The sequence below is a fragment of the Neovison vison genome, chromosome 10 (genome assembly GCF_020171115.1).
Source record: "Neovison vison isolate M4711 chromosome 10, ASM_NN_V1, whole genome shotgun sequence".
Classification (NCBI taxonomy): Eukaryota; Metazoa; Chordata; class Mammalia; order Carnivora; family Mustelidae; genus Neogale; species Neogale vison.
Window position 1 is genome coordinate 61,198,505 of NC_058100.1, and position 22,287 is coordinate 61,220,791.

Genomic DNA, 22,287 nt, shown 5'->3' on the forward strand with positions numbered 1-22,287 from the left:
GGGCCCGAACTGTGACCCTCCACCGTGCCTTCCTTCCTTCCCAGACGTACTTCTTGCCAGAGGAGCCATGGAACCATACTGTCAGACCCTTTTGTTCGTCCAGCAGTCACTCAGGGCCTCTGTGTGGGAGCCATGGGGCCAGGTGGTGGCAGCGGGAGGAGACTCCCGACCACAAATGCTGACCTCGCAGAGGACACGCTAGGTGCCAGCGAAGTCAGGTCCATGGGAGGCATCCTCAGCTCTCAGCTGCAGAGAATGACCTTGGGAGAGGAAGCAGGTTCAGACTACCACGGTCTTGTTGCCTACGAGGCAGGAGAACTGCTGGAGGGGCTGCCGGGCTTGGAGGAACAGGCCGTGTCCCCAGTCTGGTTTCCTCAGCACTTGGCAAGGACAGGGACAGAGGAACAGGATGCAATGCAGGTGCAGAGGTTGCAGGCAGGAGCACCCTGTGGGTGCTGGGTCCTGCCCGCACGGAGATCCCAAGGACATGTCCAGCCTCCCTTCCCTCTAAGCAGCAGTGAGACGGAAGGAACGGGAAGGTCTCTGCAGGGTTCCCCTCAAGGGAGAGCACAGAGCATGAATCCCTGGCACCTTAATCCCAGCTCTTGAAGTCCATGCTTCTCCCCTCTTTTCATCATTTATACAGGCACCCCGAGAAAATACAAACACTAGTCACCCCATCTCCTGGCTTTGATGCAGACGAGCAATTCAAGATCGGGGACTTTGTCCCTTTTCAACCACAGTCTGCGTTTCAGAACAGCGGACAGCCCGTGCTCGCCACTTTCGTGGCTTTGCACTCGCCTCCTAGAAGACTCTCCAGGGAAGAGCAAACCCTCCACCACCTTCGGCAGCTTGCATCGACCTGTCTCTCGGCTCTTGGGATTGAAGTCCCCCCATGGCTTCATGGCTTCAAAACCCTGAGCAGGGCCTTGAGGGCACTGGAAAAGGGGGAAAAAGCCAGTGAGAGGTTGGTTTTGGGTTTTTTAAGGCACAAGAAGTTGGCTCCGAAGGAAAAGGTAGGGAAGCCACCCCCACCACCCCGCCCAGTCACTTCCATGTTATAGCTGCTTGGCTCTGGGCATCAGCTATACCCATCACCAGGAGGGGCTTAGGAGGCCCTGGAGGCCGACAGCCACAGTTTCCCTCATCTACCAGTCCCCATTCTGCCACATGCGGCCCTGCTATCCAGGGAGTCAGGCTAATCAGTTTTGGCACTTCTGCCCAGGACGTTCAGAGTCCTGGACAGAAAGGACACGTGGCGTCTGACCTCTTGGTGACCCCACACCTTGCGTAGCTGCACACTTCTGCCCGGACATGGGCAACTCCCTCGGATTCTGCCATGAAACAGCCATGTTTGACCTCGAGGCCAGGGCTCCAGATGGCGACACCAGGGCAAGAAGCAGGACCGAGAATCAATAGCTGGGTCACGTTGCCCAGCAAACAGAGCCCAAGAGCTCAACACTCACGCCAAGCCCAAGAGCAGGCCCGGCTCCAGGGAACGGAGTTTGGCTGGGGAGCTCCAAGTCCGTGAGACGGCCTGTCCCTGGTCACAGGGTGGACATGGGCATGGCAGGTCAGAGGCGGCGCGGTTATGGCTCCGTGGTCACTTGGTGACTGGGCTATTCCTGCTCTAATCTGATAAGCATCTTATACCAAATCACCTCTCCAAACCCATCAGGCAATGCATCTGAGACCAGAATAGGTTTGAAGATGATTTTGAAGGCAGTGGCTTTAAATGAAAATTCTTGATAAAAGTTTGAATTTTTGATTTATTTTCCTTTCTAGAAGCAGGAATTACATCATACCTGGACAAATGGCTTATGGGGTTTCACAGATTCTGCAAAGAAAGATATATTTTTTGAAATGCCATTTTCTGTTAACATTCTTGTGAAAAGACTTAGAGCTGACAGTCCCATACATCTTTACACTGAATTAAATCAACAAAGCTGCTGCAAGAGGGATAATTTCTCTCTTCCTCTGCCCAGATTAACAGCACTGCTCTGCACTCTACCTTCTCAGCAGAGCGTCTGGAGGGCTTTCCCTTTGACGTGTGTCCTTTGTTTCTCTGGAGCGCGAGGCCCGTGTGGCGCTCCCACCGCTACGTACGGATGACAATCTTCAGCACACAGACGATGAGAAATGGGTCAGGGTCTGGGCTAAAGTTGAGAACCAGAAATCTACAAAAACTCAATTCGTGTTTTTTAAATACTTTATATGGTAAAAATACAGCAAAAATATTTTTCTTTTGTTCAAAGAGGAAAAAATATACTGCTATGGTCGCGGTTCTGAGGAGTTGTTCGGCCGCCTGTGGCTCCCGGGCTGCGCACTGCAGACAGACTGGGGCACAGCTCCTCGGGCTTCAGTCGTTTATCAAAGCTAAAATCATACTGCGGAGAGAAGAGAAGAGTGTTAACCAGCGTCTCCCAAGCACAGTGCCCACGGGGTCTGCTCTGTCCGGGCTCACATCTCCGAGGCTCAGCAACCACTGGCACTTTTTTTTAAAAAAAGAGTATCTACTTTGGGCCCCTCAAAGCCCCGACTTTTTTCATGTAACCAAAATAAATAAATAACTGGGGAGGGGGTGGCAGAGTAACCTAAAACCAATGTTGGGCTACAGCTCAGAAGCAGCCATGGCCAGAAAACAAACCAAAATTAGTTGTCCAGCCGGACCTCACACATGCCGTCCCGAGGACCGAGCACTGATCCCTGTCCCCCTGGGACGCCCCTGCACAGACTGCACAGCGGCCAGGAGGGCGGGCTCAGGACTCGCCCCTGCAGGCACTGAGCACTGAGCTTAGCGGCACCCTGCTTTTGCGCCAGGTTCTGTGTGGCCCCCCAGGCGCAATGTCGGGACCAGGGCAGTTATCCAGTACATTCTGCTAAAACCACAGCCAACAGCGGCGACAGGACCGCCATCATGTCCTTGTACTGATGTCAGCCTGGCTGTGCTAAGAGCAGAGGACCAGAGCACAGAGCACTAATGGTGTCCTTACTTGTCCAAGTTCCACCACATCAGTGTACGCCGTGCACAGCACAAACTAACACTCTGGAAAGATGTTCGCACGTTAAAGTTAGGTCAGCACAAACCCAAGTGCTTTATGTGTGTTATCTCATTTAGTCCAGATCACGACCCAGTGAGGTAGGTACTGGTTACAATCCAATTTCCAGACGAAGAATCTGAGGCGCAGAGAGCTTCAGAAACTAGTCCTGGGTCACAGAGTAAGTGGCCAGGCCCAGCCTGCACTAGGCCGACACCCAACCCAACACCAATGGCATGGGCTCCAGCACTCTCTAAGAAGATGGGTATTTCCCCCTCTAATTCCATGGGACAAACCGTGAGCGTCCACCATGCAGCAGGCGACCCGGAGAGGACCAGCTGGAGGGCCAGCATGAGGGACCAGATGACTGGGAATAAAGCCACCGGACATAGGAGCAGCCCCGAGAGGGAGAAAGTGTGACCAGTGTGTCCTCTGAGACTGCTCCCTTGTCCGGGGTGCAAGCCGCAGGTGACAACCAGGGGTGAGGCCACAGCAAGGTAGAAGACACAAGCTCAGAACGCGAGGCAAGAAAGAGGATGTGGTGTCTCCCAAACCAGCCTCGAAGGCTGCCTACCTAACACTTGGTTGTGTGGGGTCTCCCTCAACCTGCCCCAGTAGCACCCCAACCCTTCCGCCCACTTCCAGTCCTGTCCCACTACCGTGAAGCCAACCACCGCCCACCCGGAGACTGATGCGCACTTTCAAATCCCAGGACTTGGCATCTACTAGGCAGGATCCTCCTCCCAGACCCCGCATCCCCCAACCCCCACACCCACGAAGGGCTCTACTGTGATCAACGCTGCTTCCAACCCTGCCCACAGCCTGCCTCTCTGGCGGCCCAGACACCTTCAGGTAGTTTCATGTTACAAAGGGGTGTGTTATCGTGTTACTAGTACATTTCTTTGCTCTTTATTCTTCACCTTTAAAGTAAGGATTGAAAATTAAACACGGAAAATGTGAGGTGCGGTATGAGAATCAGAAAACGATACCAGTGTGCTTTTTTATCCCAGTTTTTAAATTATTTTGATCTATATTTAAATCTAAGTTAGTTAACATAGATGTCTATAGATAGCAATGTATCTAAATGTCTATATAGATAAATTCTTTTTTTTTTAAGATTTTATTTATTTATTTGACAGAGATCACAAGTAGGCAGAGAGGCAGGCGGAGACAGAGAGAGGGGGGAGCAGGCTCCCTGCTGAGCAGAGAGCCCGATGCAGGGCTCGATCGCAGGACCCTGAGATCATGACCTGAGCCGAAGGCAGAGGCTTAACCCACTAAGCCACCCAGGCACCCCTCTTTTTTTTTTTTTTTTGGTAACCTCTATTGCCCAACATCCCTGCTTTTCTGTATTTTAAAAACCAGGAAAGGGGCCCCTGGCTGGCTCAGCTGGTGGAGTGTAGGACTCTTGATCTCAGGGCCAAGAATTAAAGCCCCATACTGAGCTTAGAGATTACTTTTTCAAAAAAATTAACGATGGGGCGCCTGGGTGGCTCAGTGGGTTAAAGCCTCTGCCTTCGGCTCGGGTCATGATCTCAGGGTCCTGAGATCGAGCCCCACATGGGCTCTCTGCTCAGCAGGGAGCCTGCTTCCCCCTCTCTCTGCCTGCTTGTGATCTCTTTCTGTCAAATGAATAAATAAAATCTTTTAAAAAATTAATGATAATAAATAAAAATTAATAATTCTTTAAAAAATTAAGAAAACTAAATATGACCAATAATGAAAACTAAAGAATCTAACCTAATTTCAATCCAAATATAAGTCTGTGGATGGACTAAGCCCAGTGAAAGGATTTTAGAAAGCCTGCTTTATCAGGCAGACGAATGGCTCGGACTTCAAAACTTTTTCAGACAAAACAGCAATTTTTAAAAACTGCCATCTCTATGCAGTTTCTAATTACTGGAACCCTCTGAATGTTAGAAATTTAGCTCAACACAAGTTCTTCCTAAGAGTCCTCATGCCTCTGTGAAAATTTAAATTTACCTAGGGAAAAGAATAGGCATGATCTAGGTAAGCTTGCATACAAAGGTTAAGTCTGACTTCTGGCCTCCAAAAGGTTTCATCAAATCTTGTGTGCACAATGATCTTGTTTCTCTTCCTTGCTCTATCCATCAGCCTGGGACAGATAAAGGAGTAAATGGCACGCTTACCTCTACAACACAGTTTAACATGGGACATAACGAGGCATCCCATGTCTGAGGGCCAGTCTCTGCTGGGGGCCCTCATGTCCCATGTGCCGCGACCGGAAGGCTGACGCGGTTCCACCAGAATGGGCCACCAGGGATGCTGGTGAGGCAGCGCCATGCTCAGGTCCTCACCATGGACAAAGACCAGGCCAACTCTCAGCTCTCCGTGCTTGACCCCCAGGAGACCCACAGCGGGCCAGTCCCCAGGAGGACGGCCTGCACTGCTCATGATAAGCAGTGAGGCCTAGACATGGGAAGAAGAGAAAGCACAAGACAGCCTCGGAGCCAAGGCGTAACGAACGCCACAGAGCAGCTCCACCGCAGGTCCCACGACACACGGATTCAATGACACATACAAAATGCACACAGCCACCAGAATTCTGCAGGATCTCCCGAAGCTCTGCATTGCCCACACTAAGGCCGACAGGCCAGTGGCACTTCACCCAAGAGCGGGCAACACATACACGGAAACGCCGCAAGGCCTCTTTAAACTCACCTATAAAGATACATGAAGAAACAGAGCAGGTGGAAGCCAAGCTTGATCATGGCTTCCTTCATGTGTGACTTCAGCTGCCCCCGGTTGTGTATCTCCGTCGGATCAAACACTCCCATGTTCCCACTCGGCACCATAATGAACCTGGTGTGCACACATTAGAGGGAAATCAGATCATCAGTATAAATACTCAAAAGTAGGTATTCAGTAAGAGCCAATCTTGAAAAGTGAACCAATCGTAGCAACCTTAAGTCCAGACCCTATGGGAACAGGGTGCCAGTGGTTTTCCTTTGAAAGATATACTTGTTAATTTGTACTGCGATTTCCTGCTCTCTGAAAAAAATACAGTGACACGCTAGAGAAGAATATTTTACGATCGAGACCCGTTTACCCACCCACAGAAAACTCCTAATCTGGTCATTACCTACAGCCATTTTCCACCAGACACACATAAAGGGAACTCCAAACCAATCTTACCAAGTTCTTAGAAACTTCTTTATCTAACAAAGTTCTAAAATAATAAATGCACCATCTTTTCTGAAAAAGATTAATTCATGAGAGAGAGCAGGTGCAGAAGCAAGCAAGGAGAGAGGCAGACGGAGAACGAGAGAGGGAATCTCAAGAACACTCCACACTGAGCAGAGCCCAACTGAGGGTTTGATCCCACGACCCGGAGACCGTGACCTGAGCCGAAACCAGAGTCAGGCACTCAACTGGCTGAGCCATTTGAGCCACCCAGGCACCCCTGAGGCAACATCTTTAGAAGAAGTAGTGACAAACATAATTATTCCCATTTCACAGAAGACAGTGAGAGATTCTGTGTCCAGATTCGAGCCCTCCTCTGTGCTCCTGCTGATCTGGAGATAATACGCCTCAGTCTGCAGGTTTATAAATGGCGCCCAGCTTATAAGCACAATTCAGAGACGAAAGAACAGAAATGCAAGTGCCTCCACAGTGAAGACAGAACTCCTCTTTAGTTAAGACACTAAAGAGTTCAGAGTCAACACCCGATGTCTAAGTTTATGGAAGTCTTAACAAAAACAGGCCAAATTCAAGCTATTATTAAGTAATGATAACCTGATGAGCCAAGAATGTACTTTTTATAGCGGCGGAGGCCTGGCCACAGTGGGACACGAATGGGCACCTCCTTCCGACTCCGAACCAATTCCTCCCAGTGTTCCCACACACTCAGAAGAGTTCAACTGGTTTTAAAAAATCTTGAAGAGGGGCACCTGGGTGGCTCAGTGGGTTAAGCCTCTGCCTTTGGCTCAAATCATGATCTCAGGGTCCTGGGATCGAGCCCTGCATCGGGTTCTGCTCAGCAGAGAGCCTGCTTCCTCCTCTCTCTCTGCCTGCCTCTCTGCCTACTGGTGATCTCTCTGTCAAACAAATAATAAATAAAATCTTAAAAAAAAAAATCCTGAAGATACTATGTTCAACATACCAGGGAGTATTTAAGGCTTTCATATTTATTTCATGTCATCGTGTATGTCACAGTCTTCTTCCCCAAACGATTCCCTTTCCAAGTGAGGAAATCGGGCCACTTCTGGAAGGTCCAGCAGCGTAAGTATAGGCAGCGACACCCAGACTGCGCCACTAGTGAAACTAGTCCCAACCTTGCATTGTCACCGAATCCTTCCTGCCACACACAGTTTCTCAACAACAACTTCTGTGAAACCAAATGTCCCTGAGTCCCACAAATCTGAAACTCTCCCCCAAATCTGGAATCCCACCTAGAGCTGAGTGGAGGGCCTGACAGGTGAGTGTCCAGACAACATCTCAGCTCTGTCTCTGATAAGTCTTGTCCTCCTCTGATGTCCAAGTCACCTACCAGCACTGTCACCATTTTCCAGGTGGTCCTCACAGACTCTCTCCACCTCACCCTTCCCCTCCCTCCTCATCCTGCTTCCACAGAGGTGGTCTTTCCAATTCCTGCATCCCAACCTCGCTCCAGCTGCACAGTCTCAGCCCAGACTCTGAACGGGCTTTCCGACCCTCCTGGCTCTTCTCCACCATCCAATCGATACTACACGATGCTTCCAGAAAAGTCTTCGCAAAGATATTTGATCAATTTACCTACTCAAAACATGCAAAGAGGATGGGGCGCCTGAGTGGCTCAGTGGGTTAAGCCACTGCCTTCGGCTCGGGTCATGATCTCAGGGTCCTGGGATCGAGTCCCGCATCGGGCTCTCTGCTCGGCGGGGAGACTGCTTCCCTCTCTCTCTCTCTGCCTGCCTCTCTGTCTACTTGTGATCTCTGTCTGTCAAATAAACAAATAAAATCTTTAAAAAAAAAAAAAAACATGCAAAGAGGATACATGAATGACTACTAAGCACATTAAAAAGTCCTCAATTCCCTTAGTCATTAGGGAAATATAAATCAAAACCACAGTCAAACACCGCACCCAGCAGGATGGCCAAATTAAAAGACACGGAGTGCCTGGCTGGCTCAGGTGAACGGCACACGACTCTTGACCTCTGGGTCATGAGTTCGAGCGCTACGCAGGGTGTGGAAAGGACTTAAATAAAAACACACAACAACAGCTTGGCGAGGACATGGAAATGATGGAACCCTCACATACACAGCCGGCAGGAAGGTAAACCGGCACAGCTGCTTCTGAACATCTAGGCAGTTCCTCCAAAGGTGAAACAAAGTTACCGTAGGACCCAAATTTATCTAGATTTTACCCCAAAACTAGATAAAAGTCCACTCCTAGGAAAAATGAAAATGGATCTCCACACAAACACGTGCACATGAATGTTCACGGGAGAATTACTCTTAAGAGCCAAAAACAAACAATTCAAATGCCCATCCAGTGCAAATGGACACACAAAACGTAGTCTACCCCTACAGCGGGCTATCATTCAGAAACACAACGGAGTGAAGAACGGATATCAGCCACCCACAGATGGATCTTGAAAACACAACAGCGAGTGAAAAAAGCCTGCCACAAAAGAGCACGTACTGAACTCTCCTCTAGGATGCGTCTGTGCAGAATAGGTCATCTTGGGCGACAGAAAGTAGAGGGTGGCTGCTGAGGGCCTGGGGAGGGCAGGAAGGAGTGACAGCTAATGGGTAGAGGGGGCTTTCCTTTGGAGTAATGAGCCTGTTCTAAAATAGACTGTGGTGATGGCTGCTGAAATCTCTACACGTTCTAAAAGAATACTTTAAATGGGTGAACTTGAGGTGCCTGGGTGGCTCATTTGGTTAAACAACTGCCCTCGGCTCAGATCATGATCCTGGAGTCCCAGGATCCAGTTCTGTATCGGGATCCCCGTTCAGCGGGTAGCCCACTTCTCCCTCTGACCTCTCCCCTCTCACGCTCTCTCTCATTCTCTCAAATAAATTAAAAAAAAAAAAATCAAAATGGGTGAACTCCACGCTACAGTACTCTCATATTTATATACCAACTCCAAGGACCAAGATTCTGTGCGACCCATCCCGTGCTTCATCTGCTCCCATTCCTCAACTCTGTGACTGCCGCCAGATGCGTCCTTAAATCTGCCCTGTTCGTCTGCCTCCTGGTTTCCCTTCCAGTCCTCCCCACCTCTGACATGCCCAGGGGGAACCCCTCACCCACCGTGCACAGCTCCAGTCACACAAGCTCTCCACAAGCAGCCCAAGCGCAGCCATCTGCCTCTCTTCCCAGCCAGAGTTCCCACCGCTCCTCCGGCATCTCAGTCTACCTCGAACTGAACTAGATATTCTGTTATCCTGTGTTTTGCCTCTTTGTCCTGCGGCAGAGTCCATTTCAGATGTCTGCAGCCCCAAAAGCATAAAGCACAGACATGGGGCGCCTGGGTGGCTCAGTGGGTTAAGCCGCTGCCTTCGGCTCAGGTCATGATCTCAGGGTCCTGGGATCGAGTCCCGCATCGGGCTCTCTGCTCAGCAGGGAGCCTGCTTCCTCCTCTCTCTCTGCCTGCCTCTCTGCCTACTTGTGATCTCTCTCTGTCAAATAAATAAATAAAATCTTTAAAAAAAAAAAAAAAAGGCTGAAAAGAGGAAATAAGCCATCTATTTTTTTAACCTTTTTTTATTTTGTTTTTTAAAAAGATTTTATTTATTTGACAGAGAGGGAGAGGGAGAGAGCGAGTGTACACAAGCAGGGGGAACAGCAGAGGGATAGGGAGAAGCAGGCTCCCCACTGGGAGACCAAGGCGGAACTCGATCGCAGGACCCTGGGATCAGGACCTGAGCCGAAGGAAGATGCTTAACCGACTGAACCCCCAAGTGCCCCACCCCAACCTTTCTAAAGAGAAGGTAAATCTGTGAACAACCATCAATCTGTTGCAGCCATCATCAGGGCAATAAACCCACACAATCTCTATGATGACAGGGAACAGAAGCCATGGACTCTATTGTCCTCCCCATTAAAACCTCACAGAGCCTCCTGCTACAGTCTATCCTCTGCATAAAGCAGCTGCACCCAAGCCTGCTCTTCCTCTGGCACCTGCTAGGGCCTGCAGAGGACTGATGGGGTGCACTGAGATATGGCTAAGATCCAGCCTCAGAAGGTCCCACTCTCACTCCCCAATTCATGTTCTGCTCGGAGGGACCCCAGGGGCATGGAGCTGTGCACCAGGTCTGCGCAGACCTGCACCTCAGTAGGTGGGTAAGAAGCGCATGCTTCTCGCTGAACTCGGGTCAGGGGGCTGGACTATGGGATGACCACAGAAGAGCAGAAAGAAACTGGAAAGAAAAATTAAGTCTTTCCCTCCCAAAAAAAGGTATGGAGATTTAAACTCTCTTCCATAGCTCAGGTTCTAATCCCACGATCTTTATGTATAAATTCATTCCCCCAAATCCACTCACTTCCTCATCCTCAGGCCTTCCGTTACCATGTACTCCCTAGCCTCTTTCCACCCCTCCTTTATTATTTTCTTTGTCATTCTTACTCTAACGGCACTTTTAAATTTGTTTTTTTAAGATTTTATTTATTTATTTGAGAGAGAATGAGTGAGAGAGAGCATGAGAGAGGAGAAGGTCAGAGGGAGAAGCAGACTCCCCAAGGAGCTGGGAGCCCGATGCGGGACTCGATGGATCATGACCTGAGCCAAAGGCTCAACCAACTGAGCCACCCAGGAGCCCTCTAACTGCACTTTTTTTTTTTTTTTAAAGATTTAATTTATTTATTTGACAGACAGAGATCACAAGTAGGCAGAGAGGCAGGCAGAGAGAGGAGGAAGCAGGCTCCCCGCTGAGCAGAGAGCCTGATGCGGGGCTCCATCCCAGGACCCTGGGATCATGACCTGAGCCGAAGGCAGAGGCTTTAACCCACTGAGCCACCCAGGCGCCCCTCTAACTGCACTTTTAAAAACTCACAGGTATGGGGCATCCAGCTGACTCAGCTGGAAAAGCGTGTGACTCCTGATCTTAGGGTCATGCGTTCGAGACCCACATGCGATGCAGAAATTACTAAACATAATAAATTAACTTTTAAAAAATTAATAAACTTTTAAAAAATGAATAAAAATTAAAAACCACAAATCAAGATCAACTGATGATGGGGCGCCTGAGTGGCTCAGTGGGTTAAAGCCTCTGCCTTCGGCTCAGGTCATGATCTCAAGGTCCTGGGATCGAGCCCCGCATCGGGCTCTCTGCTCAGCAGGGAGCCTGCTTCCCTCTCTCTCTCTCTGCCTGCCTCTCTGCCTACTTGTGATCTCTGTCTGTCAAATAAATAAATAAAATCTTTAAAAAAAAAAAAATCAACTGATGATTTTCCCCCAAAACTAGATAAAAGTAGAAAAAAAAAACAAACACAGAAAACCAAACAAACCTAAAAATTTAGCAGAATAGCAAACTACTAAAAATAATCTTAGGTTTGCCAAGATTATCCCACAGTTCTTCAAAGAAAATACATACTGTCTGTACAAGCGCTCAACTATACTATCACATCCAATAAGGGTTTACACCAAGCTTTTGAAAAGTTCCTAAATTCATTAAGTTAGAATTCTGACATTATCTAGTCTGCAGACTTTAAAATGAAAGTCGCTCTAGAGCATTCCAGATATACACTAATTAAAACTTGCAGATATAAATAACAAGAATCTGGGGCACCTGGGTGGCTCAGTGGGTTAGGGCCTCTGCCTTCGGCTCAGATCATGATCCGGTCCTGGGATGGAGCCCCGTGTCAGGCTCTCTGCTCAGCGGGGGGAGCCTGCTTCCCTTCATCTTTCTCTGCCTGCCTCTCTGCCTACTTGTGATCTCTGTCTGTCAAATAGATAAATAAAATCTTTTAATAAATAAATAAATAACAAGAATCTTACATTCTGGGATGCCTGGGTGGCTCAGTGGGTTAAGCCTCTGCCTTGGGCTCAGGTCATGATCTCAGGGTCCTGGGATCGAGTCCCCCATCGGGCTCTCTGCTCAGCAGGGAGCCTGCTTCCTCCTCTCTCTCTCTCTGCTTGCCTTTCTGCCTACTTGTGATCTCTGTCAAATAAATAAAATCTTTAAAAAAAAAATTCCCATTCAACACTTAAAAAAAAAAAAAGTATCTTACATTCTCAGGCTTTTGATTTTTTTTTTTTTTAAACAAGGTCTTCTGGTATTTTTTTAAGGCTTTTTTATTTATTTGACAGTGAAAGGCAGCACAGGTAGGCTGAGTGGCACGCAGAGGGAGAGGGAGAAGCAGGCTCCCTACCAAGCAGGGAGCTTGATGCAGGGCTCGATCCCAAGACCCTGGGATCATGACCTGAACTGAATGCAGCTGCTTAACGCACTGAGCCACCCAGGCGCCCCAACTTTGGATCATTCTTCATGGAAACCACCACACAATTCCTTAGACAACTCAACTAAACATGCCATATTGTCTAAATTTATACCTGTAAATCTGTGTTTTTAGCACAAGAGTAGACCATGCAAATTGCTACTTGCCCAGCATACCAAAGAAAATAAAAATGTATTCTGATTTAATGTAGCATTCTGTGGTCATTTATTTCATGACTGGCACATATTTTATTGCAGAAGAAAAAGCTATTACTTTTTTTAAATGTTTCTTTAAATTGCCATGACACAAAGCTGTAAACAAACTATACTCACCGATATATATTCCAAGTGGCAACAGGCAAGTTGAGAAGGAAGATGAACCAGTGCAGTGAAACAAGCATTAATACCGTGACGATGGTATGGCCAATCAACTCTGGGATTACCCACTGCAAGGGAAGAACACAGTGTTACATCTGCCCCTGTGCTCTTCCTGAATGCACCTATTATTTGAAGTTAAATCCATGAATACACAGAATTTACAAGCTCCTGTTTCAAGATTATTTTTAGATTCAGATGACCCAGATCTGCGTACTGCAGAAACTGCGTACCCCATGCAAATACATCAGGGCACAGTTTAAAAATAACGGCCTTAAATTTCAATTATGTTTTATCCTGAGCAAAGGTTCAGATTCATTCACGAAGGAGGCATGAATGACAACTAGAGGGAAAATGGAGTATCATTTACTTTCTATTCCAACATCTATGCTAAAGCCTCTTACTCTAATTTGGGGTGGTTTATATCCAGATATATAATGCCTTGCAAGTCAGAATATCAATCTGAAACATCTTCCAATCTCTAGAATCCTGAAGGAAATCATTTCTCTCTCTCTCTCTCACATACACGCACACACACACGGGTTCTTTAACAGCTCACATTAACAGCTCAAAGTTGAGCAGATGTGGTAATGAACCAAGATGTCAGCTACTGGTTGGGCAGTACCCACTGCCCTCTATGCTCCCCTTGTCAACTGTGCAAACTCTATCTAGTTCTCCTGCACAAGAGAGCTATTTCAGCAGGTCCTCCATTCACCAGTAATCTTCCTCCCCTAAGAATAGAGGTTTTTCTTCTAAAGGAAGTTAATATATCCATGCAGACACAAACTGGTAACCTGCACTTGCAGAAATGAGAAAAACTCAAAAGAGCTTAAGTAACTTGCCCAGGGTTACAAAGCTACTCAGTGTAAGCCCAAACCCATGGGCTCCAGGGCTCTCTGCATTAAGATTTTAGAAACTTGTTTTTATAAACAAAAAGGGGATTTGCTAGGCCTTAGACCTAATATGAAATCAACAGACACTTTTTATATGTAATACAGCTTTTTTAAAAGTGTAACCGATTGCGCCTACTGCTGACAAGTGTGAGCTGCAGAGTCAAACCTGGAGTGGAATTCATCCTCTAGCCTCCTGATGAGTTTAGCAATCTTAGGAAGGTCGCCTGCCCTTTCTGAGCCACGACTTTCTCATTAGCCTTTTTCATCTGTAATGCAGAGCTGACGATCCCTGCTGCACAGAATTAGGGAGAGCGGGCAGTTCCCCTCTCTGCGCCCTCCGTCCACACAGCAGGAGCTTCCAAACTCTATTCCTTACCTTGTTTTCCATAGACCAACTGGAAGCAAAAGTTTTAGGAGGCGATACTTAACAAGATGATGCTTGCTTTACTTACTTTCAACCAAGCCCTATGTTTTCATACTCTTCCCTCCTTAGCGATTGTGTTGTTCTTCCCCTAATCAGCACTAGGCTTATGGCCCCCAGCAGGAGCCTGGAAAATTCTCCCCTGGAGTAACCTAACAGCACAAGAAAGAACACAGACAAAACAACTGCCCTTCGGGTACCCCAACAAAAGTCCAGGAAGATACCAATTACCCGACAGTGGAGTCTGTCTCCCAGCTGGCCAGCAGCCTGGAGCTCACACAGAGCTTCCTGTGAGCATTTCAGGGCTTTACCCTTGCATATGGACAGACAGCCAGTACCAAAAATTGAGGAACGCCTCTAATTTGAGAGGGGAGAACACAGGGGGAAAGGAGCTTGGAGGGAACAGAGATAATGGAGGAAGCACAAGGAAATTTAAAAAACCATGAAATCAAGATTCTCAGAGAGCTAAGAAACTCAAACTTGAACGAAGAAGACAACAAGCTCTTAGAAACAAAAACCTGACGTAAAATGGTGTGCACCCTAGAAAATCAGAAGAGCAAGCACAGGAAACTTGAAACAAAAAGGTAGGAAAAAAAACAGATAAAACTTTTAAAATAGAACAGCAGATAATCCAGCAGATGAATTATCCAGTTGTTGAAAAAGAAGGGGAAGGAAAGGGGTGTGTGGGGGGGCACACATTATCAAAGAAAGAAGAGATGTGCCAGGTTGAAAGAGCCACAGGGGGTGGAAACAGCACATGAAAAAAGCCTCAGGGAAGGCACAGAAAGGGAAAGCCCTGCAAAATTCCCAAAACTTCTGGAGAGAACAAGGAAAAGAAAAGACGGAGGGGAGGGGTGGGAAGGTCACATCAAAAGGTAAGAAATCAAAAGGGCATCATACTGCCCCATGTGAATGACACTAGAAGTCAGGAGACGACTGACCAATGTCTTTCAAACTCTGACAAACAATCTTGCCAACCTCGAACGAACGCTTTGCTCAGAGAAACTATTGCCGAAGGTAAGGACAAGACATTTTCAAACAGGTAAGGCCTCCAAATTTAGTCCCCGTGTACCATATCTCAAGAAGCGACTCCAGCAAAACAGAACAGCAGACCGGAAGGGAGACATGACTTCCAAGGAGGGCCCAGACCAGGTATCCCAGGATGCGGGCTACAGGCAGGCCTGGAAGTGGCCAGTCCAGACCACAGCAAGAGGAAAGTGGTGTCAGGAAGAAAGGTCACCTGGAAAAGAGCTCCCCTGATAGATTATTTTAATGTTTGACCCGTGTAGAAAATAGTACAGGAAAACTTTAAAGATGTATCTGAAAAGACTTCGTAACAGGTAAGTGAAAACTAAGGAAATTTTAAAAACGTAGCAATTATTAACAGTGAGAAAGAGAAAACTATCCAGAAAAACACAAAAGAAAGAAAAATATGATGACTGTTCTATCGTGAGGCTCAATACTAAAAAAGAATTAGCATGTTATTTTTTTAAAGATTTTATTTATTTATTTGACAGACAGAGATCACAGGTAGGCAGAGAGGCAGGCAGAGAGAGACAGGGAAGCAGGCTCCCTGCTGAGCAGAGAGCCTGATGCAGAGCTCGATCCCAGGACCCTGAGATCATGACCTGAGCCGAAGGCAGAGGCTTAACCCACTGAGCCACCCAGGCTCCCCCAGCATGTTATTTTAACACTACATAGTAACAATGTAAACACAAACACTGAATATCAATTTAACCCAGAAAGGAAAATAGGAGAGGTGATGTTCAGGGAAGGAGGTACCTAAGAACGAAATCTATCATATTGCCTCAGAAGTCAATAGGGGATACTTAAAATCATAAATCAAGAAATAGCAGTTCGAGTATATAAAAGAAATATGGACATAAATATCAGAAAAAAATTAACAGCTCAAGTGCGGAAATCAGCTTCCCCTAAAAAGTGTGACAGATGATTCAAAGGGGTCAGATAGGGACTGCTATTTTTCAGTGTAAGATTTGTAATATCTTTGACTAGTTGTGTGCAAATATTACCTTAACAAAAATAAAATTTTACATTTAAAAAATGACTTAACTTCACCTGGGATCGAGTCCCGCATCGGGCTCTCTGCTCAGCAGGGAGTCTGCTTCCTCATCTCTCTCTCTCTGCCTGCCTCTCTGCCTACTTGTGATCTCTCTCTGTCAAATAAATAAATAAAATCTTTAAAAAATAATAAAAATAAAATAAAAAATGACTTAACTTCAAATTGAAGGGTAATTTTCTCAGTAGAAAAATCCAGGTAATCTTATCTTTGCATTTTAATTTTTAATTTTATAAAAGAAAACCCAATTAAATGCCCCCTAAAATATTGCGTAAGCAAGAAATATAAAAAGAAATACAACCCAGCTGGTAAGATATATATTTAATCATTCTTGTGAAGGTGAGGAGAACTGAAACTAATATAATATGGACTACATCTCAATTTTTTTAGAAGTCTTTAAGTACAGCGGATACATACAAAATCTTTTACTTAAAATCTGTCATTATATTAAGCCATGTTCCAGAAAATCCAAAATAAAGAAAACAAGAGGAGTATAGTTTACTAAAAATTTTAATTTTCCACATGTGACTTTTTCCCCTCGTTAAGTCAATGAAGAGGTGAAAAGACACACAGAATGATGTGTAGGTCAAGCCAAAAGCACCTCTCAGTATTTAGTGAATTGTTAACATGAACTTTTATCCAGAAAGCTCTTCTGTCTGCTCAGCCCATAAAATTAATCAGGACTAACTGGTTTTCCTCCATGCAGACAACCCTGCAATTCAAGAGTATTCTTAGCAACATCAAGTTCTGACTATATACTAAAGGTAAAATGGCCTTGAAATAAACCAACTCATTAATTCCATTTTTCAGCAAGCCACGAAAAGAAGATTGTCTTTTATGCAACAAAAAACAGACTGAGGTTGGGGCGCGTGGGTTGAGCCTCTGCCTTCGGCTCAGGTCAGGATCCCAGGGTCTTGGGATTGAGGCTTGCATCGGGCTCTCTACTCAGCGGGGAGCCTGCTTCCCCCTCTCTCTCTGCCTGCCTCTCTGCCCACTTGTGATCTCTGTCAAATAAATAAATAAAATCTTTAAAAAAATAAAAAGACTGAGGTTTTTTGTCATGAGCAGGTAGGATGGGTTTAGACACAGAAGACAAAGACAATTACCCTCATAATGAGCCTTTCCCTCATAAAGTACTGGTGGGCACAGGAAGAAGAACAGTAAAGAAAATTTCCGGGGAGGTCCTCTAGTATAGTTTCATGATCTAAAATACTGCAAAAACACAGCTCTACAAACATTCCAATGAACAAGCAGATAAACACTTCAAAATCAAATATACATACATTGGTTATCTGTAAGTAATCTCTGACGCAGAAAGTGCAGAACCACCTTCAGCGCCGGAAATGAGTAAAGAAATGTCTTACCTTGTTTAATTTCGAGCAACATGATCTAGCATTAATGTAATCACATTCTAAATCAGACAATGTAATTATCTGAGGATCAAGATAAGGAATAAGACTTCTTTGAGAACAACAATTTTTGTTTTTAAGTTTCAGACAGAAATCCTAATGCAACGCAGAATGAGATTTGACTTGTAAAGACTGTAGTTATCTCCGTAAATTTCACTCATTCGACAACTCAATTTTCTGACTTCTGTTCCTTCAACAAGTTATTTTCACAAAATAATCTTGTGCTCAATTCTAAAGTGACCCATCTGAGCACGTTCAATGGGAGTTCCTAAAAAAATCAAACACTAACTGTTAAGAAACAGAAAATAAGGCCTTTAAAAACAATTTAAATGTGAATTTAAACCTGAATTCCCACTAGTACGAAAAGTGTTTCTCTATGACAGATCCATAAACTGTCTTTGAAGACTCAAGATGTGACAAAAGAGTAAGATACAAAACTATTGATAAAGGACGGTCTTATGTCAGCACTGGCCATGCCTCCTTCCAGATGACCTGTTTTCCTCATACTTTTTACAATCTCCGAAACCTTCCATATTAAACATACTTTCTACTAGAATTAAGCAAAAAATGGTTTTTAGTACCACATGTAAACTCCTTGAGGACATGTGACTCGGAAGGAAAAGTCCTCAACGGAACGATACAAGGCCTGAGATTTGCTGTGAAATGTTCCCACATCCCCTCCCCCCAGGAAAGGAGAAAGCAAAATGCTGAAAATCACTGTTGGTCACAGAAACAGGGGGGTTATTACTCTGTGGTCTCTACTTTCATGCTTCAAAATGTCCAATGAAAAGTAAAAATAAATGTTCTCACCTAAATTCTAAACATTTCCATATGGATATTCTCTCTAACACCTCAACACAATTCAAGTCAAACGCATCATTTTCTCCACAGATTGTCCGCCTCCAAATGTGTTTTCTTTCTGTTGATGACACAAGCACCATTTGCCCAAGCTCAAAACATGGCAAGTTATTTCTGTCCTCTGTTTTATGTCCTACAACCAGCCTTCCACAGGTCTGGGCAATGCTCTCCTCTTCACTCCACCCAGGAATCCCTCCTTTCACCTGCCCACAGTCAGAACTATTTCAAATCCACATGGGGCCCATTCCCCAGTGGTTTACCTTCTAGTCTTTCCCATTTCCAACCCACTCTGCAGATTCATCTTCTTAATACTCCATTTGTTCATGTCAAAAATATTCAGTGGCTAGAGGATAAAGTGAAAGCCTTCCCGCCTTAATAAGCAAACTCTTCAAAATCTGTTCTAACCCAGCATTTCCCATCTGACCTTCTACTACCACCTCAATTAAGTATGTCCTCTCTTTCTTAACCCAGTCATCCAGAAATGCCATAAACACACTTGAATCTTCACCTTTGCCCTGCCTGATTTTGAATTCCACCCGTTTCCTTCATGTTTCAAAGTCTGGGAAAACTTCTATCCCTACTGGATCATATTCTACCATTCTACCTCTTGCCTCTAGAATTAAGTTGGTCCAGCTATCCAAAAATACAGTAATATGCTGAATCTCATCGAAAAACACCCTAGGGAGGCTGGGTGGCTTAGTGGGTTAAGACTCTGCCTTCAGCTCAGGCTCAGGTCATGATCTCAGGGTCCTGGGACTGAGCCCTGCATCCAGCTCTCTGCTAACAGGGAACCTGCTTCCCCGCCACTCTCTGCCTACTTGTAATCTCTGTCAAATAAGTAAATAAAATCTTAAAAAAAAGAAAAAACAAAACAAAACAAAAAAAACTGAAAAAACCCTAAATGTACCTGATTGTCTAAGTCAAATATTCCACCTAACGTTTTTTCCATACACACAAATTGGTACAAGCCACGCCCATTTTAAATTATCAAGCCTAGTTTCCAAACTGCAAACACAGAAATTCATGTTTCATTTCTCTGTAAGTCCCAGATCCTTAGGCCACAAGAGGGGCATAGGTCGTCAAAACTTGGCCCTGTGATTCTGCCCTTTCAGTTCACCAAACCCAATAAAACTCAAGGTTCTCCCTTGACTGACTGTCTCATTGGTACAGCATGTGAGCCTTGATCCTGAGGTTGTGAATTCCAGCCCCAGCCTTCTGCTACACAGATTACTTAAAAATCTTAAAACAGGGCACCTGCTTGGCTCAGTGGGTTGGGGCCTCTGACTTTGGCTCAGGTCATGATCCCAGGGTCCTGGGATTGAGTCCCACATCGGGCTCTCTGCTTGGCAGGGAGCCTGCTTCCTCCTCTATCTCTGCCTGCCGTTCTGATTACTTCTGATCTCTGTCAAATAAATAAATAAAATCTTAAAAAAAAAATCTTAAAACAAAACAAAGCCAACTCAAAGTTCTCCTCATTAGAATTCATCAGTTCAGGTAAAAAGTGCAGCTGAAGTGGGGCGGGGGAGGCAAGCACCGTGCTGAGGGCTGAACCCTTGTAGACACCCAGAGCTGGGAAGTAAAAGGTCCCTTTGTAAAGATAAGAAACCCCAGACGGAGAGAGGTGAAGCACTGTGCACAGCAAACATCTAGTAAAGCAAGAGGTCCTGACTACAAATTCTGTCCTTCTCCTCTCCGACGGACCGCCCGACTACAATACAGCGTGAGGTCACGCTGAAAACTCACGCTACAAACATACTAAAGCCGGGATGCTCTGGCAAAAAGTGCTTTCCATCAGAAAGCACTGAGAGTGAATTCCAAGAAAAAGAAAATGCAAGTCCCCGTATTTGTTTCCTAGTATCCTAAACTTAAACTGGAGGGTGCACTGGGGGACGACCAAGATTGGATGCAGGGTGCGGGTCCAACCCTCACGCGCGCTGGCCTGGACACCAGTCTGAGGACCAGCACAGGAGCAAGTCTTCCGTGCGGGCGCCGTTTCGGCACAGACACACGGGCACCCGGCCCCGCACGGTCCCCAGCAGAGGGCTGCCCCGGCCCCAGCCCCGGCCGGTCCAGCACGACGCCCACGTCCCAGGCGGCGCCAGGCCGCCAAGGCCCCGGTGCCACGACAAGGACGGCGGTGGCTGTCTCCCACAGAGACCGGAGCCGGCTCGTCGCATCCGCTCGCCCGGGACCCCAGCGTCCCCCGCGGCCCCGCCAGGGAGGCCCGCCGCCCGGCCGCTCGGGGCTGGGCCGGTGCGCGGGGGCGGGGGCGGGGGCGGGGGCGGCGGGAGTGGCGGGCTTCCCGACGGCCCTCCCTCGCTGGGCCGTCGTTCCACCCCGCCCTGGTCCCGGTCCCGGTCCTGACCGGGCCGCCCTCGCCCCCGCGCACCTGCCCGGCCCCGCCTCAGCCCCGTTTCCCGGGCGCCGGGCTCGGCCGGCCTCCGCCCGCCTCAGGCAAGGATACGAAGTACACCGAGAGGAAGATAAGGGCGCAGCAGTCGAGGAGAGAGAAGACGAACACCACCGCCTCCATCCTCCGCCGCCGCCGCCGCTCCTTCCGTCAAACCGGCTCCGGCGCCCGCCGCGCCCGTCCGCCCCTGATAGGCCCTTGCCCAGGCCGCTTGGAGCGCGTAGTGCGGGCGCCACTGCGCGGCGTGCCGGGAATTGTAGTCCGTCCCGCGAACCACCCCGGCCGCCGTAGTTCTGATGCATGCTGGAAAGTGTAGTTCGTCAGCACCAACACCCGCGACAGGGAAGGGTGGAACTCTACCCTCAATCTGATTCGTTCCAGAAATTATGACAAGACTTAGTCAACGAGCAGTTACTGAACGCTGGTAATCTGCTGCATACCTGGTACAATTTGTTATAGTGTGCGATTTTTCTTTTGGATTCCGCGCAGGCCCCATAGGATCCTCGAATTGGCAATGCTAAGACGTTTTCCTCCTGAAGCCCAAGTGTCTCCGCAACAATCCTTGGCTCGCATGTTGAGACTTGTCCTTCCTGATCTCCGTTTCTCCGGAGGTTTCACGGCCCCTTGCTTATTCTGTGACAGCAACGATTCTCTCCACTCTAGATTGTAAGATTTTTTGAAGGTGTTGCAGGTCATCTCATCCGTTCATTCAACAACTACTTACTGACTCTACCCCCACGGCATGCCAGGACCTGCCCTACACCCGAGATACAGGAAAGTGCGAGGCAGACAGGCAATAGGTAGCGAACAAATAGAGAGGAAATGTCATTTTAAACTCATATTAGGGCAAAGTCATACGTTCATTCAACCAATATTTTCTGAGCAGCTTGTATATGCCAGTTACTGGACCTTAGGGATACATGATGAATAAGAGGGGGAAAGTCCTCGCGGTCCTGCAGCTCCCATTACAGTGGGGGAGACAGAGGACAACAAACTGTATTAATGACAGGCAGTTATAAGTAATTTGAAGAGGACAGAGGAGGGGAAACTGTTGCCAACTGAACCATCAGAGAAAGGCAGGCTGAGGAACTTTTTTTTTTTTTTTAAAGATTTTATTTATTTATTTGACAGAGAGAGATCACAAGCAGGCAGAGAGGCAGGCAGAGAGAGAGAGAGAGGAGGAAGCAGGCTCCCTGCTGAGCAGAGAGCCTGATGTGGGCCTTGATCCCAGGACCCTGAGATCATGACCTGAGCCGAAGGCAGCGGCTTAACCCACTGAGCCACCCAGGCGCCCAGGCTGAGGAACTTTTAATTTGAAATCTGAACAGCTCCCTGAAGATTTTCAGGCAGAGTGTTTGCAAACACCCTATTGCTCACAGATACTGTAGTCTTTAAGAATAGGAGAGAAGGCATTGTGGCCAT

The 22,287-nt window shown here is 47.0% G+C and overlaps 1 protein-coding gene across 3 annotated transcripts; it reads right to left on the reverse strand.

The window, feature by feature from the left end:
* Positions 1-1,751: 1,751 nt before the first annotated feature.
* Positions 1,752-21,057, reverse strand: CNIH4 (cornichon family AMPA receptor auxiliary protein 4). Of its 3 annotated transcripts, none has more exons than XM_044267426.1 (5): positions 20,920-21,031; positions 17,553-17,621; positions 12,756-12,868; positions 5,721-5,861; positions 1,752-2,387 (listed from the first exon to the last, which is right to left on the reverse strand). In XM_044267426.1, the coding sequence occupies exons 1-5, from the start codon at positions 20,986-20,988 to the stop codon at positions 2,360-2,362; spliced, it is 420 nt and encodes a 139-aa protein (XP_044123361.1). In that variant the 5' UTR covers positions 20,989-21,031; the 3' UTR covers positions 1,752-2,359. The 3 variants fall into 3 exon arrangements, with proteins under 3 accessions (XP_044123361.1, XP_044123362.1, XP_044123363.1); XM_044267428.1 differs by lacking the exon at positions 1,752-2,387 and adding an exon at positions 11,519-11,520 and having other exon boundaries at positions 5,721-5,812; positions 20,920-21,057; XM_044267427.1 differs by lacking the exons at positions 17,553-17,621; positions 20,920-21,031 and adding an exon at positions 20,845-20,866.
* Positions 21,058-22,287: the final 1,230 nt, after the last annotated feature.

What these genes read in the sequence shown, in the direction of transcription:
- CNIH4 (XM_044267426.1), bottom strand. Translation starts at nt 20,988, where the DNA reads ATGGAGGCGGTGGTGTTCGTCTTCTCTCTCCTCGACTGCTGCGCCCTT. An exon ending in GCCACTTGGAATATATATCG is followed by an intron (nt 5,862 to 12,755) that starts GTGAGTATAGTT and finishes TGTGCACACCAG; the next exon opens with GTTCATTATGGTGCCGAGTG. An exon ending in TTCTTCATGTATCTTTATAG is followed by an intron (nt 2,388 to 5,720) that starts GTGAGTTTAAAG and finishes TTCTCTCCGCAG; the next exon opens with TATGATTTTAGCTTTGATAA.